General features: G+C 40.9%; 1 protein-coding gene across 1 annotated transcript in view; it reads right to left on the bottom strand.

Moving 5' to 3' along the window:
- The window catches only part of C3_1H11orf16 (chromosome 3_1 C11orf16 homolog), a 161,223-nt gene extending 143,264 nt beyond the window's left edge, over positions 1 to 17,959 (bottom strand). The window contains exon 1 of the mRNA XM_078683752.1: positions 17,793 to 17,959. Within this exon, the coding sequence (XP_078539878.1) occupies positions 17,793 to 17,959 (167 nt within the window). The remainder of the gene's footprint in view (positions 1 to 17,792) is intronic.
- Between the last annotated feature and the right edge of the window lie 253 nt (positions 17,960 to 18,212).

Raw genomic sequence — 18,212 nt, 5'->3', positions numbered from 1 at the left:
AGGTGTGTAGCTGAGACAGCATTGTAAAGGAGGGGTGAGCACAGGAGCGTGGGAACTCATTTTACGAGAAAAGCAGCGCATTCATTGGTTAAAATTGTTTGAAAGCGCATATTTGGTTGGTTGCAGAAAAATAAAAGACGCATTTGTATTGAAAGTGATTTTGTAAACAAAGTAATTTGCAGAAAGTATATGTGGTATCCAAGTCATCCAGAGATTCGACCTGATCCAAGATATCAAGGTTTTGTGAGGGATCAGTGGAAAACAGGTAGACCAAACATTATGTACGGAAGTAAGAGGAAAATGACTCTTGTAGACAGAGTAAAGAATTATTTCAAGAAAGATAAGCCCATCAAAACTAGAGAAGGAGTTAACATTCCACCACCTAATACTCCTGCATCATTTATGTTATTTTACAGAGGCTACCATGCTTGTGTATGGTTAGAGAATTGGGTGGAATATACTAAAGATGACGGAATTTTAGCATTTCCCTTAGAAGGTACTTTTAACGGAAGAATTTTGTTCAACCTGAGAACCCGAATGAATGATTTACATCCCAGACCTAGACTAACGCAATATGAGGCCTTAGAAGAATGGGAAATAGAGGCTTTTGAGCGAGACAGACCTAGAATTGACAAAGGGTTAGCTAAATTTTATCCGAAGGTAAAGAAAGAAACCCGAGAAAAAAGAATGAAAGAATGGAGACAGAACATGATGGTAGAAGGACTGTACCCTGTGTGTAGTAGCCCATGGGAAGGAAAAGGACAGAGAAAACAAAACATTTAATGACCACGGGTGATTCAGACGATGATTGTCTGAAGGATTTGTTAATGAAGAATCCACCACCTTATAATGAGGAACCTAGATCCCTAAGTACGAGAAACCCATTCCTGAAACCTAATTATGGCGAGGGACCAAGTATGGCAAATCCAAGTGCCCCAAGTTACGGCCCACCTTTGATTCCGCAGATAGTACATGAAACTTCCATGGATAAGGTACTGCAGGATAGAGAACGAGAGGCTTTAGTTAAACAAAGAACAGAACTAAATCAGAAAATCTCCCAAATAAATACCAGTCATGAAGCTCTGACAATTCCAGTAACTATTGGCCCAGTTGTTCCTTTGTATGGGGATAAGCAAGCTAGTTCAAAAGCTCCAATTATAACCCCATCTGTAGTACAGCCGAGAAAAGAGCCCTTAATAATAGACGATCAGGCAAGTGAATGTGAATCTGTGTTTTCCTTGATGGATTTACCGATAAGGGAACCAGAAGGGAGTTCACAGAGAAAGAACACTCCTTTTAGTTCAAGAGAAGTGCAAATTGAGTCATCTTCTGGTACGAGAAGTGCCACGGTGGTGACTCCTGAAGAAATCGACAGATGGACTCGAGAATTAGAGAAACCAAATCCTCAGCCAAAACCAATAGATATATACAAACTGAGAATAGAATTGGAGGAACTAATGGCTGGGAATGTGGGTTTGGACAGATTGAACGCCCTTAGTGAAGAGGAATTATTATTCATTTGCAAAAGTATTACCCGTAATACCAGAGTGTACCATGAAAAACTAATGGACACCGCAGCTAGTAAGGGAATTGACATTGGTAGATCTAAAGTGTTGCAAAAACCCTACAGAGCAGAATTCTCAGACAAAGATTTGGAAAATATGAATGTGTCAGGGAAAAAGGTACAGTTAAGGGAATTACTAAATTTGTTACAAAAATGGGGAGATTTAGAAAAATGGAAAGCCAGGTGGGCAAAGAAAAAGGAAGAGATTAGATCAAAACAAATGACTTCTGAATATGTTTTAAAAGAAGCAGAAAAGGTGGAAAAATGATACCCCATGCGAGAAGTGCCAGGTGGAGGATATGTACATTTCCATGGTCCCGACAGGATATTGTGTCCTTTACAAATGACTTCCCAAAATTGCGAGAAAAACCTGTAGAATGGTACAGACAGGTCGAGAGATATGTGAAAGTTCAAAAATGCCTCCTGAAAGATCTAGATGGTTTCTTTGACATTGTAGTTCCTGTAGATTTATGGACTGAATGTAAAATTGCTGTTGATTGGCCTAATGAAGAATTCCCTAGAGACCCAAAGACAGGGGATCCTTCAGGGGATGTTATGAGGAAGTACAATCAGGTGATGTTGTATTTGAAGGGAAAGGTGCCTGCAAAAGAAACTGATTGGACCCGAATAGATAGAACTACCCAGAATCGAGATGAAACTGTACATTCTTATTATGAACGACTGTTACAGGTGTTCAAAACGTACAGCGGACTGGATAACATCAAAATGAAGGACATGACCCACTTCATATAGCGATTTGTGTTAGGGTTAAGGCCTGAGATCTCTCAGTGGATCAAAGACAATAAAATTTGCTGGCAAGCTAAACCAATTGACGAAGTCTTGAAATATGCTAAGTACTGTGAAGATGGGTTGGAAAATAAACGAAAGGAGTTAAAAGAAAAAGTAATGTGGGCACAGGTAAAATTAGCAGAGCACCAGGAACAGCAGTTAAGCAAAATGACTAATAATCAGAATCAGGGCCCCGGGAGTGGGGGGAAATCGAGAGTAAAAATGAGCAGAGAAGAGGCAAGGAAGAAATTTCCCTGCCACGGGTGCGGAAAGGTGGGACACTGGAGGGATGAGTGTACGGCTGTGCAGAATGGTAATGTGCAAATTAATGATTTAAATCCACAGACGCAGAATGAGACACCAGGGAAGACCCAGCAGCAGGTAAAACGGAATCAGTTGCCTCGTGCACCTAGGCCAAACTATAGGAGCAAAGCACAACAGGGTGAAGACACCGAAGTTTAGGAAGGAAGGGAGGATAGAAATGCAGCAACTTCACAATTTTTGTTATATGACACATTCCTCTGTGACGATACCTACTGACGGTGCCTGAGGGGGGAGGACGAGGAGTGCATGCTTGGCACCTCCTTGCCGGTGGAGCAGTCAGGGCCATACATAGAAGGAAAGGTTGAAGGAAATGACGTCACCTTTCTGTTGGACACTGGTGCTACCCGTTCTACTGTGAGAACAGCAGACGTTCCAAACCTACCCCTCTCGGGAGAAGTGATCCAAGTAGTGGGTGTTTCTAATAAGCTAATTAGTACCCCAGTTACAGAACCTATGGAAATAAAAATAGGGAATTTTAAAGAGATGCATCGATTTGTTGTCTGTGATTCAAGTCCTATGAACCTACTAGGACGAGATTTGTTATGCAAAATGAACTGTACTATCTTTTGCACTCCAAATGGCGTTGAAATTCAGACCCCAGACGAAGATGGAATTTACAAATTAATGTTAGCTATATCCGACACAGAAATTAAAAGACTGACAATACAAGACTTACCTGAAGAACTCCAACAGACAGTGAAACCAGAGGTATGGGATTTTACTGGAAAAGATGTAGGATTAATGGCAAATGTTGACCCAATTAAAATAGCAATAAAAGAAGACGCAGTCTACCAAAATACTTAACAGTATAAAATGAGTGCAGAAGTCAAAGCAGGAGTTGCTACTGAAATCAAACGATTGCTAGAAGCAGGCATTTTGCAAGAAGTATTGAGCAGTCCTTGTAACTCACCGATAATTGGCATAAAGAAACCTAGTGGTAAGTACAGGGTCGTACAGTACTTGCGCAAGGTTAATAAAATTGTTGTTCCTTGCTGTCCTGTCGTGCCAAGCCCTGCAGTGATTCTATACCAAATACCCTGGAATGCTGGATGGTTTACCGTCATGGACCTATGTCATGCATTCTTTTCGATTCCATTGCATACAGATAGCAAATTTCTTTTCTCATTTGAATTCGACAGTCATGTATACGTTTAGAATCGTGTTCCTCAGGGGTACACGGAGAGCCCTTCGATTTTTAATCAAATTCTGAAAAAATGCCTTGAAAGCCTGATATTGCCCGGAAAATCAGTCCTGGTGCAAAACATAGACGACCTCTTGGTGGCGTCTAAAAGCAGGAAAGACTGTGTTGTCGACACCATTGCCTTACTGAACCATTTAGGTGAAGGTGGACATAAAGTGTCGCCAGAAAAACTACAGTTCTGTACCTCATCAGTAAAATATCTGGGGCTCCAGATAGAGCGAGGTATCAGGAAAGTTACCACAGAAAGAATTAGAATAATTCGTAACATAGAATTGCCCAATACCCAGAAAGAAATCAGAATGTTTCTTGGAGTTGTAGGATACTGTAGGCAGTGGATTGTGGGATTTTCAGTCCTAGCAAGACCATTGATAAAAATGACAAAGAAATGAGCTAAGGACCCTGTAGAATGGGATGACGAAAGCATGACTGTTTTTGTGAAAGTGCGAGAATGTATGTGTACAGCTCCTGCATTAGGAATGCCTGACTTTTCAAAAGAGTTTGCATTGTTTTGTGACACACGAGACAATTGTGCACTTTCAGTCCTGACCCAAATTCATGGTTTAACCAGACGTCCAGTGGCATATTTTTCTTCCACATTGGACCCAGTAGCATCTGGATTACCTGGATGTCTGAAAGCTGTAGCTGCAACATGCACGAGTCTTGAACAGAGTGAGTCCATTGTTATGGGACATCCAGTAACTGTGTATGTTCCACATTCTGTTGTGATTTTGCTGACAAGAACTAAAACTCAGTATCTCACACCAAGTTGGCTGACTAAGTATGAGAGAATCCTTGTAGGTGCAGGAAACGTGACCATTGCTAGATGTAACATTCTGAATCCAGCTACCCTACTTCCAAATTCACTCTCAGCAGAAGTGAAGGGAGAAGTTGAACATGACTGTATTGATTTGACCGAGTTTAGAACAAAACCACGCCCAGACATAAAGGAAGAGCCTTTAATTGATGAAGATTATGAGCTGTTTGTAGACGGCTCATGCATGAGACATGAGGAAGGAGGCCTAAGCGCTGCCTACTCAGTGTGTACTTTGGGAGGTCCAGTGGAAGCATCTTATTTACATGGAGTCAAGTCTGCACAAGTAGCTGAATTGGTTGCATTTACAAGAGCTTGTAAATTTGGGAAAAACTCAAAAATAACCATATATACTGATAGCCAGTATGGTTATGGGGTTGTGCATGACTTTGGCCAATTATGGATGCAAAGGGAGTTCCTGACATCTTCAGGCACCCCTATCAGAAATGGAAATTATGTGCAGGATTTACTGGAAGCAATCCAGTTACCAAAAGATTTGGCTGTGGTCAAGTGTGCTGCTCACAAATCTGGCAATGACAAAGTGACAGTAGGTAATCGATATGCTGACCAGTTAGCCCAGCATTGTGCAAAATACAAAATGGCTATTAATAAAAGGGTTGGGGGAAACGGAAACAGCTACCAACTTATGATGCTAGAAGGAATAAACACATGGGAGGAAGTGAGAGACTTACAGGATGCAGCAGAGGCAAAGGAAAAGGAGAATTTGAGCAAATTTGGTTGTCAGAGAAGGGATGAAGATGGTGTCATTGTTTACCTGGATGGTATGCCTGTGTTGCCAGACTGTCTGCTTGCTCCTATGGCTAGGCTGATACATGGAGACACACATTCAGGAAGAGATGCAATGATACGCATCTTCCGACAGACATGGTTCAATTCGAAATTCAGAAACATAGGAGAGGCACTCTGCCAGAGGTGTCTGATTTGTCAGCAATTTAACCCAGGAAAGAAAACTGTAGTGTTGCCAGGAAGGATTGGAAAGGCAGAGGGCCCTTTTATTCGACTACAACTTGACTTTATTCAGTTACCCCCTTGTCGAGGAATGAAGTACCTACTTGTAATTGTCTGCCTATTTTCAAAATGGGTGGAAGCTTACCCCACACGCAGAAATGATAGCCTCACTGTAGCCAAGTTGTTACTTAGGGAACTTATACCTCGGTACGGATTTCCAGTCACAATTGAATCAGACAGAGGAAAGCATTTCCATAGTGAAGTGATAAAACAGATTTGTGAAGCATTCAAGATCACGCAAAAACTGCACTGTGCATATCGCCCAGAGGCTTCTGGAGTGGTAGAACAGCTGAATGGCACTATTAAATCAAGATTGGGGAAAATGTGTGAATTCACTCAAATGGAATGGCCAGATGCTTTGCCCCTTGTTTTGATGGGACTTAGAAGTATTCCAGGCCGGAACACGGGCTTGAGTCCCCATGAGATACTGATGGGAAGAGCAATGCTGCAAGCATGGGTGCCAGGATACAAACTGATAAGCATATCTGATGATTTGGTACTAGAGTACTGCAAAGAACTGGCTGACCAAGTGTGTTCTATCTTTCACCAGGTTGGGGAAGACGCTGTCGCCAGGCCAACGACTCCAGCACATGACCTGAATCCAGGTGATTGGGTCATAATAAAGAAACATACTCGGAAAAATTGCCTTGCACCAAGGTGGGGAAAGCCACGACAAGTAATTCTGGTTACCACCACAGCTGTGAAGTGTGCAGGAGTACCGCGCTGGATCCATGCCAGCCATGCGAAGAAAGTGACTGAACCTAAAGAAACTGAGGCTGAAGGTTGTGCAGCTGAGGGGTCCCAAGAGATCGGTCATGCAGTAGCTGAGGAAGAACAACCGAGCTCCAGTCAAGATGATTGGGTCCCAATAATCGACCTGACTATAGATCCTGTGAGAACTAGAAGGCAAACCTATTTAGACAGACAGTGGGATAGTGAGGACGAGACAGGTGTAGAGGAAGATACTCAGATCATCGAAATCCAAATCAAATCTGATTCTGAGGAGGACCAGATAGGGAGAGAACAGGTAATTGACACTCCACCGTGAACTCCTAAGCCAGAAGAGGGACAGATAGAAATTAGGGTGGAGGTTCAAGCGGAAGAAAATCAAAAGTTCGAAGTGCTTGAACAGGACCAGACAGGAATAGACAATTGTGTTCAGGAAGAAGAAATCGAAACAAACCAAAGCCAAAATCAGCATACACCTGAACAAGGCCAGTTTAGGGACCAGGCGGAAGAAGCTGATGAAGGACCTGGACCTAGTCAGTTAGGGAGAAATACAGAAGACGATCTTGAAGCAGATGTGCCATAACTGAACGGAAATAAAAAAGCGTTTGAAGAAAGCCAAGACACAGTGCCAGTTAAAAGACTCAGAAAAGGAGACGCAGTACCTAGATTTGTCAAGAGACTGAGACTACGACTAAAGACAATTAACGAAGAACCCGAACAGGTGAACGAGGTCTCAAGTCAAGCTGAACCATCTGTGATACAAAACAGGCGAAGAAGTGCCCGAATAAAAAGACTGAATAACAAATACCAGAGTCCTGAGTGGACTTACTTTGTATTGGAAGACTTTGAAAATTTGGAAATAAGTGACGAAAGTGATGAAGAATTGATCACTGACCAGACTGACGAAGAGGTGAAACCAAACTGAAAGTTTTTTTCGAGTATGCAAGCTGAGCAAAGTTACAAAGAGGGGTTGAAGCTTCTCTTGAGTCAAAATGTCTGATTCCTCTGTGAATGGGAGACCGAGACGAGGTTGTTTAAAAACATGCTGCAAAGTATGTTTATGTAGTATAGCAATAGTACTGATACTTTGGATAGGACTAACAATAGCTATTCCATCTATGATGAGTAAAGACACCAACATGTACCCTACTAATAAGTTGCCAAAAGACACTGAAGAATTACAAACTAGAAATACACCACAAAGAGTAGATACACAAGAAAAAGCAATTAGCCTTAAACAGACCAAAATAGACTTAGAAGCACCAGATGAGGAAGAATTACATTATAAAAAAATCAAGAACAAACCCCATTTAAATGTATTTGCAAACCTGTTAGTACATTATGTAGAAGCTATGGAAATAGATGATTGCTATGTCTGCATGAAGCTGCCTACCTCAGTAGCTGAAGGTGTGACATACCACCATTTGCCACTAAGCAATGGAATCGCCTGTAGTACTCTAACTAGTTTATTCTATAGAAGAGGACTTTTACAGTATTATTATTCAAACTTTGATGTGATATTTTCTGAACTTCCTGTGCGAAGAAACCTGAACCCTGTACATACGACTAGAGATGTAGCCAAATACATGAGTGAATATTTTCTAACTGTAGGTAAAATAAATATAGATGACGCACACAAAGATAACCTAACCTGTTCATTACACGAAAAAGAGAAAATGTTTCTAAATATGGTAGAGAAAAGAAGAGAAAGTTTCCAAAAGAAAGCAAAGGACAAGAATCAGAAAACCCCTAAATGGGCTGAAAGCATAGGGAGCACCTCAAATGGTGGGGCTAATGCTGCTATGTTGCTGGATTTCGAAAAGAAGGGGAAACTTTGTCTTCAAAGAGAAAGAACCAGTTATTATAACAATATATTCATTGGTTCCAGTGAATGCGAACCTGAATACACACAGAATTTGCAAATTGTCAACAGTAGTAGATCGGTTATCAACTGACACTGCTGGAGGTTTCCTGATGGTCAATACCGAATTGGTTGCGGTCTGATCTATGGTTTTACAAAATCGACTTGCCCTTGACACGTTATTAACAAAAGAGGGCGGAGTCTGTAGAATGTTGAAAGCACAACATTGTTGCACTTACATACCAGACAAAAGTGTTGAAATTAAAGGGTATGTGAGAAACATTACACATTTGGAAAAAGAGCTCAAACCACCGGAGGTTGATAGTGCATGGAAGAGACTTACTGATGGTCTCTCCGCTGTAGGTAGTTGGTTTTCTAACCTAGGTAAGAGTCTTGTGAGTAAAATACTGATGCCAATAGCGGGAATAGGTCTATTAGTGTTTATAATAGTAATTTGTTGCGAATGTCGAAAACACAAAAAGAAATATACTGTGAATAGGCGAGGAGTGAAAAGAAATGTTGATGAGCTCGAATTAGAAGAATTGAATAATCAGATTTACAAAAGGGTGAAAAATTCTCATCCTAATAAATATACTGAGAAAAAGCTAAACAGAAAGTTTGAAGAGATTGAACTAGGTGAGATGTGAGAAGTTGGCATCTGGTTCCATTAATTTGTGATGATATAAAATATCATCAAAGAGGGGATTGATGGAGCAAGGATTCGCACGTAAAGCACCTTGCTTGTATTCATGAACCTCGAATAACCTTAATTAAAACTAATCAACCTGTTTGCCTTATTAATTTACCCCTTATTCTGACATTTTGGGTGTCCGAGAGACGCTTGCTTATGTGTTCTCTTATCTTAATACGCTTGCTACTTAAAATGGCTGCTGCTACGCGGGAATTTCTACTGCTCATGCGTCGGTCATACCCATGTGACGTGACGTACTCGCAGTTCTGGTGGGAATCTATTGCGCTTGCGCATTAGAGCTAAAATGGCTGCTTTGTGTTCTCACATGCCTGAAGCTTGCATTGCTGCTTTTGATATGCTGTTCGTTCTGCATTAATCCTAAGGCTATAGTTATTATAAAATAATGGGAGTAGTGTAGAGATTCATGGTATACAGTGCATTCATTTTTTCTGTGTTCTAAAACTGTTTCTTTTCTATTTCTTGGTACATTACGAAATATCGCCTGCTATCCTTTGCAGCCCTCCATCTTGGGTGAAACTGAGTCTGCGCGAGATTTGCGAGTCTCTCGAAGCAGATGACCTTTGAAATACTGCCAAGGAGCTGCCTGACTGAGAAGATGCTCATGAGAACTTCACCTTACGAACTCTAGACGAATACAATGTATTTGTAAATAGAACATGTATTGTTGTACAAATGAAGACATCATGAGAACCTGAAGTTCGATGGGCGTATTCGGAAAATGCAAATTATGAGCTTGAGAAAGTCAAATCCTAGGTGGTGACCTGTCCTTTCTTTTGTCCAATCAAAAGTGGGAATCCTTACACTTGCAACATTGGGGGGGGGGGGGTGGTACACAGACCTGAAAACAGTATAACTAGCCTAGGTTTAGCTAGAGAATTTGTCTGACTTGTCCGAATAGCTGACCTGTCACTGACCCAACGCATTCAATAGCTGATCAAGAAACAGAGGTGCTGCAGAGCACTCTGTCAGATAAATTCACAGACCCAATCGGGGTTTTGGGAACCTTAAGTGCTGGCGGAGCACTTTGCTGGGGAATTCGATAACCCAATCGGGGTTTTGACTGATAGCTGCAGAGAGGGTGTAGCGCAGGCGTTGCAACTGAACTGCGGGTGCTGGTCTCAACTTTGGGGGTCCGGTTCTGATCCAAATCTGGGTTTCCTGTCCTGGTTTCCATACTGCACCTGCTGGCCTACTGGCAATCGCTTTTCCTTGGGGTTTCTTCTGTCAGGGTTGGTCTCCACACCGTTCTAGGTAAATATAAATCTGTGAGGGAAACACACTTGCGTCCTTTTTCCTTTACCCTTTCCTGAAATCTTGCTAAAGTTGTAATTGCATATGTTCCTTTCTTTTCCCCTTCCCTTGTGACAAAATACTGAAGTCGTGAAAGTGCCTTTATTAGCATGTTCCATTTTTCCCCTACCTTATAGTTGGATACTAAAGTACTGTCTCTGAATAAATAGATGTTCCTTTTCTTTACCCTCCCTTTATTATACTAAAGTGGTCATTCTGAATTATTAGCGTGTTCTAATTTCTTACCCATCTTATAGTTACATGGTGAACTCGATTTTCGTCAATAATGTTTCATGTTCCCTTTTCTTACCCATCCTGTAGGAAACAATAAACTGTGACATTCTAGCATGTTCCTTATTTTCCCCGTCCTTTAGAAAACACCATTTCCAGTCTGATTCCAAGACGTTTATTTTCAGTATGCTCCTTTTTTGACCTTCCCTTTAGACTTCTAAATGGTTGGCTTTATATTCTTCTTACATGGGTATTCACTTTTTATGATTCTGGTTATCGATAGTTTACTTGCTGTGAACCTAATGCTTTCAACTCTTGATGAAGAATAGATAAAGGTTTTCAAAACTTCCCGAGTCTGTGGTTAATACATGAGTGCAAATATTATCAATGTTATGGTATTTCTGTTGACTGCTTATCTTTGCAGCTAGCTCCCTGATCCATTGTGGTCATAGGTACCGGTGACAAGGATTGGTAAGTCTAAGGTATAGGAAATAGTTAGGAATTGGATTACTGGTAGTAGAGTGTAGGTTACCCGATTTATAAATATGGTAAATTGAGTTTATGGGCCCAAGTGTACATATGGTAAAATTGTAGTCGGGTGACCTGCGCGCTCTATCAGTAAAAATGTAGAAGTGCAAATCCCCTTTTCCATTCTATTTCCGCACTAGAATGTAAGAAATGCTCTGAGTACTCCTGGAATTCATTATAACTACACTCAAAGTCAGACATTTTTGAAAAGGACAGGTGAAGGAGGTAGTGAATACATTTCTGACTTTTATGCCAAGAACTTTGTGAGTTAGACCCTCAGAATGGCACGGTGTGCAGGTCTTTCCTATGACGATTTCCATAGCTGATTCTTCAGAAATGCAGTATCTAGTGGTCCATCCTTAAGAAAGCCTCAACATCAGTCCTTGCACAGTGAGAGGAAATGGCTGTGTATTATTCAATGTATTCTCATAGGCCCACTGCGATTGTGATTTAAGCCTTAAATCCAGGGTATTTTCCCACCTGTGTCAGATTTTCATTAATTACGCTAAAAACTCCTTTTACAATAATATACCCCAAACCAATTTTATGGTTCACTTCTTGGCTGCTTAACTACCAATTTAATTCTATTTATGAATTTCCCTGTTTAATATTTTTCACACTGCTGTGTTACTGACACTTTGAAGCAACATACATACAGCTCAACGGAGAGGAGGCGGATAAGGTTTGGAAGGTCTGTGGCATTGTTGTAATTTGTGAGGTTAGTACATTTAACATTAGCAGATGCCACTGGGTTCCACGTTGAATGTACATTGTTTAGTACATTTGAAGTATGCCTAGGAGAGCAACATGTGAACTTTTTCCAGGGAAGTGTTATGTCATGGGTACTAAATAATGAACGCCAATGATTGACTTTTTCTGATGGGATCTTTACTCTAAGGACCCATCATCACCAAATATTACTGGAAAAAAATAAGAAATTGTTCCTACAATAAAACTACGATATTTGGAGCAAATTTTCAGCGTATTATTAGTTTAGAGAGAATTCTTGCAGTCTTCCAAGAAACAGTGACAGTCATACATTCCCATTTTATGTTTCGCATCAGTGCATTTGTGCCATTGTGCGCATCCACCAATTTTTGAGGGGTTGTCACCCTGATCCGAGATCTACACCTGCACAATTTCAGAACTTCCCAAAAACTTTCTAGAATTTCAACTGTAAGGAACTGAAACAGTGTGCAAAACAAAATATGTGAAATATGTGTAAAGTTAAGGGATGTATTTTTGCTGTTACTGTATACCGAAAGCATGCAAATGAGGATGGACTGAAACAAAGTCGAAATGTTTAAGATGGAAATTATAGAAGTTGGATATCTTGGGGAGGGGGCGGCCAGAAAACAAAGCTTTTTGATAGGAATGGGGCAAAAATTGAGAGAATGAAACCAGTGGCGGCCGGAACGGATGTGCGGGGCGGTCATAAAAAAAAGGAAAGAAAAATTCAGGTACCTCAGCACGCCGTATCTCCCAAGTCCTATCCATTCTCTTCCTGGCTTCTATGTGAATGGGAAGCAGGAAGCACTCAGGCCCCCCATACCAATCACTACGCTGAAGTGTTGTGATTAGTCTGAGAACTGTGGTTCAGCGCTCAGAAGGGCACAGAGAGCCTGTGCATATTCCCCACCAGGGTGTGCATTGCAGCCTGGTGGGGAACATGCAAAGTGTGCATGACTGTTTGGTCGGGCCAAGACGGCCGGCTAAACCGTCATGCGCACTTTAGAGTGCAGCAACCACTCCTCCTCCCGACGTCACAGAAGCTCAGCCTCACCCCACTCTAATCTGGCTGATACTAAAAATAAACTGATAAAACTTATATTATTATCATTTTATTTTTCCTTTTACACTGCTCTGAGAGTAGTGGAGCGATGCTCCTCCCCCTTTGCGGAGGAGCCGCCACTGAGTGTAACGTGAGGTGAGGTTGTACACTGTAGCAAGCAGGTGAGATGAGAAATCTTCTGAGGACAAGAGGGGGGAGCAGTGGGATATCACCCCAATCCTGTCCCTACAAGGATATTGAAAAAAGTGCTTTCACAAAACATGATGAAGCGGGCGCATAGTTGCCATTACTTCATAATGGGAATGTAAACAATTGAACTAAATGAATTTATTTTCTAGGCTACAGCTTTGATATTTTTCCTTGTTTTGTTAAATTAGCTGTGTATAAATCGTTTTTGAAAGAGTATTTTTAAATTGTTTTTAAACTTTGCTCTTGCAAAAAAAAATCTCAAAACAAAAAAAGAATGAAAATGAATACCCTTATTAACACACCAGTGTAGAATTCATGATTTTCTAATTGGCAGTCTGTGGGGTGGCATAGGAAGTTCTTCTAGCATGACATGACTATGTGCAGGCCACAATGACCTGTTATCACATTTAGTAGTAGTGAGTGAGGAATATATGATAACGTACTCTTTTGCATGCAACTCCTTCTACCCCATACTCGTAAATAGATATTGAAATATTTACAATCTATCAGTTTTACAATCAAAAGTCAACTACCCTAGCTGCCTTGATATGGTGTTGACTCATTTTCGTAATTAGTCCTTTAGTCTCTGAGACGTTTTTCTTCTCCAACACGTATTTTTATTCTGTTTCAGTCATAACTATTGATGGAGCGCGATGGTGCTCTTAATTTGATGGGGTGCATTATAATAATGAGTAGTTCATACCTACATATAATCTTTTGTTATGTTAACATTTGGTCATTAGAGAGTGTAATGTAATAAAGTGTAATGTGAAGCAATAGAGATATTTCTGACAACATGGAGAAAGTGACATTGTAATCGTGATCTACATGATGCTTTATTGTTGTGATTTTACAAGTGAATAATGAGAAATTATTTCATTGTTATATAACTCACTCATTTAAAAGTGCATATTGTTTCTTATGTTAGCCGAATTTTTAGGCCTCATGTGTATTTCTACCTGGTTCTCTAGACGGCCTGCTAGTAAAGTTCTTGTGTATGCAGAATCTTTTCTTTCACACGTTTCTGTTGCAGATGGAATACCTTATCTTTGTTAGTGAGAATAACGCTTTTGTTTTAGGAATTCGGCTTAGGGAGGAGAGGATACATTTAAGCAAGCAATGCTGATAATGTGAGACGGTGTTCCTTCTCACCGGGGAAGGCCTGGGAATCAAGGTCATCGAGCCAGCGCTGGGAGCATTGCAGCCGCATGGAAAGTTACCTACGAGGAGGTGTCTAGCTGGATGGGACGATCGCGTGATGTGATGATGGGGGTGTGTATGATTTTGGTGTTGGGGTTAGTGATAGAGTCCGGGAACTTCTGAGAAGATCTACAGAGAAGAAAGGGCATCTTAGAACAAGCTCTCTATCTTTATGCTACTTGATCCATACAATGGGAGTGCACTTCTTAGGAAGTCGTCAGGCGCTGACACCTTTTTTTCTGAACTTACCTGGGAAATGCTAAGTAGGCATGTCACGTCAGTGGTAGCCTACGGACAGACTAATGCTTTTTACTTACGAGCCTCCAATGAATAAGACTCTTCATGTAGTAGGAGTTATATTCTGCGTCCCGTTCTAGAACTGATCATTCTTTCCATGCTTCACAGACTTCATTTTACCTGTAGGTTTGGCTTTGTATTAGTTCCAATATATTTCTACACCCTCATCCTGAAGTGCTTGTATGTCCAGTTGTTCTTAGCTTTGTAATAAACTAACTAAACTTTGAATCAGGGATCGGTGATTCTTCGGAGTCATGGTTCATTGACATTGTGATATACGATTTGTGAAAGATACTTTTCCCCTCCACACTTTTAAGCAGGAACCAACGATCCTTTGACCAGAGGTTCCAGAGTAAATCTAGAACGTGGAACCAGGCCCCATCACTATTTGGGTCCTCATGGCTTTTATTATAAGTATCGTCATTATTTCATTAAGGGACCTGGTAATTTAGACCTTTGAGGCCTTATTTATTGTTTGGCAGAGTGAAAGGAATGCGGTAAACCGGTGGTCCACATGGCCCGCCAAAACGGCTAATCCCCCATACTATTCAGAGTCAGGATGGAAAACTGTTAATTGACCCCCAGCTGAAGGCCCTTGGATGCAGGCCTGTACCTCCGCCCACCTAATTTAAATGGGCAGAATTAGAGGTCAGTTTTCACAGTCTGTCACCGCCATGAAAACCCTGGCAGTAAGGGACAGTGAAAACTGCTAAATGCACCCTTGCCATAGGAGAGGACTCCTGTGGCGAGGAGGGCATTTTCTTTATGAAAATACAAAATTAAACAGTTTGGTGCAAGGCTCTGTCATGTTGCGGGTACCCTGCACCAAACTACAGAAAACATTGACAGGAATCGCTGTTATGATAGCCATTATGGTGGACCTGCCAACGCTTTAGAAATGACCACCACCTTGGCAGTCATTCCTAAATTAGTGGCCCGCGCCTCCCTCATGTTGACGAAGAAATTTACTCCGTCTCCTTGACAGAGAAATGTGATGCCCGCCCACATCAAAATCGGCCCCTTTGTTTTGTCCAAAAGAAATTGTTTGCCAAGCAGGCACTTTAAACATAGCACCTTCTAAGCAAATTTCACTGCCATAGCAGAGGCTGCCTTCACAGCAGAGAGAGTCCCATCAGGCCACCAATGGTCTCTAAATATGAAAGACAGTCCAGCGCCAGGGTGGGCAGAGGTTATGACCTCAGAGGGTGAGAGCAGGACACCCATGGAGCCCAAATAGGGTCCATAGGCTTTTGTGTGTCTGTCTCCCAGTTGTGTGCCTGTTCTTGTGCCATGATACCCTCTGGAAATGTTGTGCTATTTAAATAAATGATTACATTAATAAATCATTACATATAATATTCAGCATTCAATCACTCCTTATACAGAATAGCCAGTGTCATTGGTTGCTATGTCACAATATTTGTATGCAATGGAAGGTGTATTTTCTAACATAACAGGTGGAAAATGATAGGGAGATGTAGACGCTAGCAGATTTTGAGAACTGGTATCGTGATAGACATATTGGCTTCAAGGACATATTGAGAGACAGACAGACAGACAGACAGACAGACAGACAGACAGATAGATAGATAGATAGATAGATAGATAGATAGATAGATAGATAGATAGATAGATAGATAGATAGATAGATAGATAGATAGATAGATAGATGATAGATAGATAGATAGATAGATAGATAGATCTTTTGTTGTATCTTTCTCTGGATAGATAGATAGATAGATAGATAGATAGATAGATAGATAGATAGATAGATAGATAGACAGACAGACAGACAGACAGACAGACAGACAGACAGACAGACAGACAGACAGACAGATAGATAGATAGATAGATAGATAGATAGATAGATAGATAGATAGATAGATAGATAGATAGATAGATAGATAGATAGATAGATAGATCTTTTGTTATATCTATCTCTGGATAGATAGATAGATAGATAGATAGATAGATAGATAGATAGGTAGATAGATAGATAGATAGATAGATAGATAGATAGATAGATAGATAGATAGATAGATAGATAGATAGATAGATAGATAGATAGATAGATAGATTGATTGATTGATTGATTGGAGTAGTGTGGCTCACTGGTTAGAGGCGGCAGGCCTGAGAGCAGAAGTCAGCCTGGGACCAGGGTTCAATTCCCAACGCGGCAGGGTCGTGGACCTTGGTCAGCGGACTCGATAATTCTCGCTTCGGTGCCTACTCTAATCAGGGGTTCCACTCGGCAACTCTGGGCATTAGCTTGCCTAATCTCCACAACGGCCCCACCAATTCCGGGGATGCCTGGCTCCACCTTGGGGACTCCCAGCAAGGGACCATCCCACAGGGAAAGCCAGGACGGGTTCCCCAGAGTTATACAGCGCCTGGACGCCCCGTTGCTGGGGCAGCTGTGCGCTTTACAAGTATACTACATTTACATTTACATTGACAGATCGCTAGATAGATAGATAGATAGATCGATACATAGATCTTTTGTTATATCTATCTCTGGATAGATAGATAGATAGATAGATAGATAGATAGATAGATAGATAGATAGATAGATAGATAGATAGATAGATAGATAGATAGATAGATAGATAGATCTTTTGTTATATCTATCTCTGGTACGATTGAACGACAGAAAGATAGATAGATAGATAGATAGATAGATAGATAGATAGATAGATAGATAGATAGATAGATAGATAGATCTTTTGTTATATCTATCTCTGGTAAGATAGATAGATAGATAGATAGATAGATAGATAGATAGATAGATAGATAGATAGATAGATAGATAGATAGATAGATAGATAGATAGATAGATAGATAGATAGATAGATCTTTTGTTATATCTATCTATGGATAGATTGATCGACAGATCGATAGATAGATAGATAGATAGATAGATAGATAGATAGATAGATAGATAGATAGATAGATAGATAGATAGATAGATAGATAGATAGATAGATCTTTTGTTATATCTATCTCTGGATAGATAGATAGATAGATAGATAGATAGATAGATAGATAGATAGATAGATAGATAGATAGATAGATAGATAGATAGATAGATAGATAGATAGATAGATAGATAGATAGATAGATAGATAGATAGATAGATAGATAGATAGATAGATAGATAGATAGATAGATAGAGTTCCGTATTACACAGAAACATGTCTGCATACTTTAAAATCACAAGCAGTCGTGTCACTCAGCACAAGGCTTACCTCTCGTGGGCGGGGCGAGCGGGGATCCAGGGTGCGTGGGCGGCGCATGCGCAGCTGTGACAAGGCTCGTGCCTCGCTATGAGTCTGCTGCAGGAGTGATGCTCATGGTCTGTTAGCACGCCACAGCACCTGTGGTCCCGCATCATAGAGCCTGCTGAAAGATGCATCCCCTCGAGCAGGACCACCTGGAGAACAGAACCGCAATCAATACACTGCTGCTCCCGCTTTGCAAACAACCCCATTCGAAGAAATGTTTAAACTCAAACACGTGGAGGCCACTACTTCTGTTTGGTTTTTTAAAGCCGATTTGCTTTGAGTGTGTTTCTTGTTGATGTTTCACGGCACAAGGTTGTGTTTTGGGGTACACACGTAATCACGCCAGCACTTAAAAGATGACACATTAATGGCAGGCCATTAAAC

This window comes from Lissotriton helveticus, chromosome 3_1, assembly GCF_964261635.1.
Source record: "Lissotriton helveticus chromosome 3_1, aLisHel1.1, whole genome shotgun sequence".
Classification (NCBI taxonomy): domain Eukaryota; kingdom Metazoa; phylum Chordata; class Amphibia; order Caudata; family Salamandridae; genus Lissotriton; species Lissotriton helveticus.
This window is presented reverse-complemented; position numbering and strand designations above follow the sequence as displayed.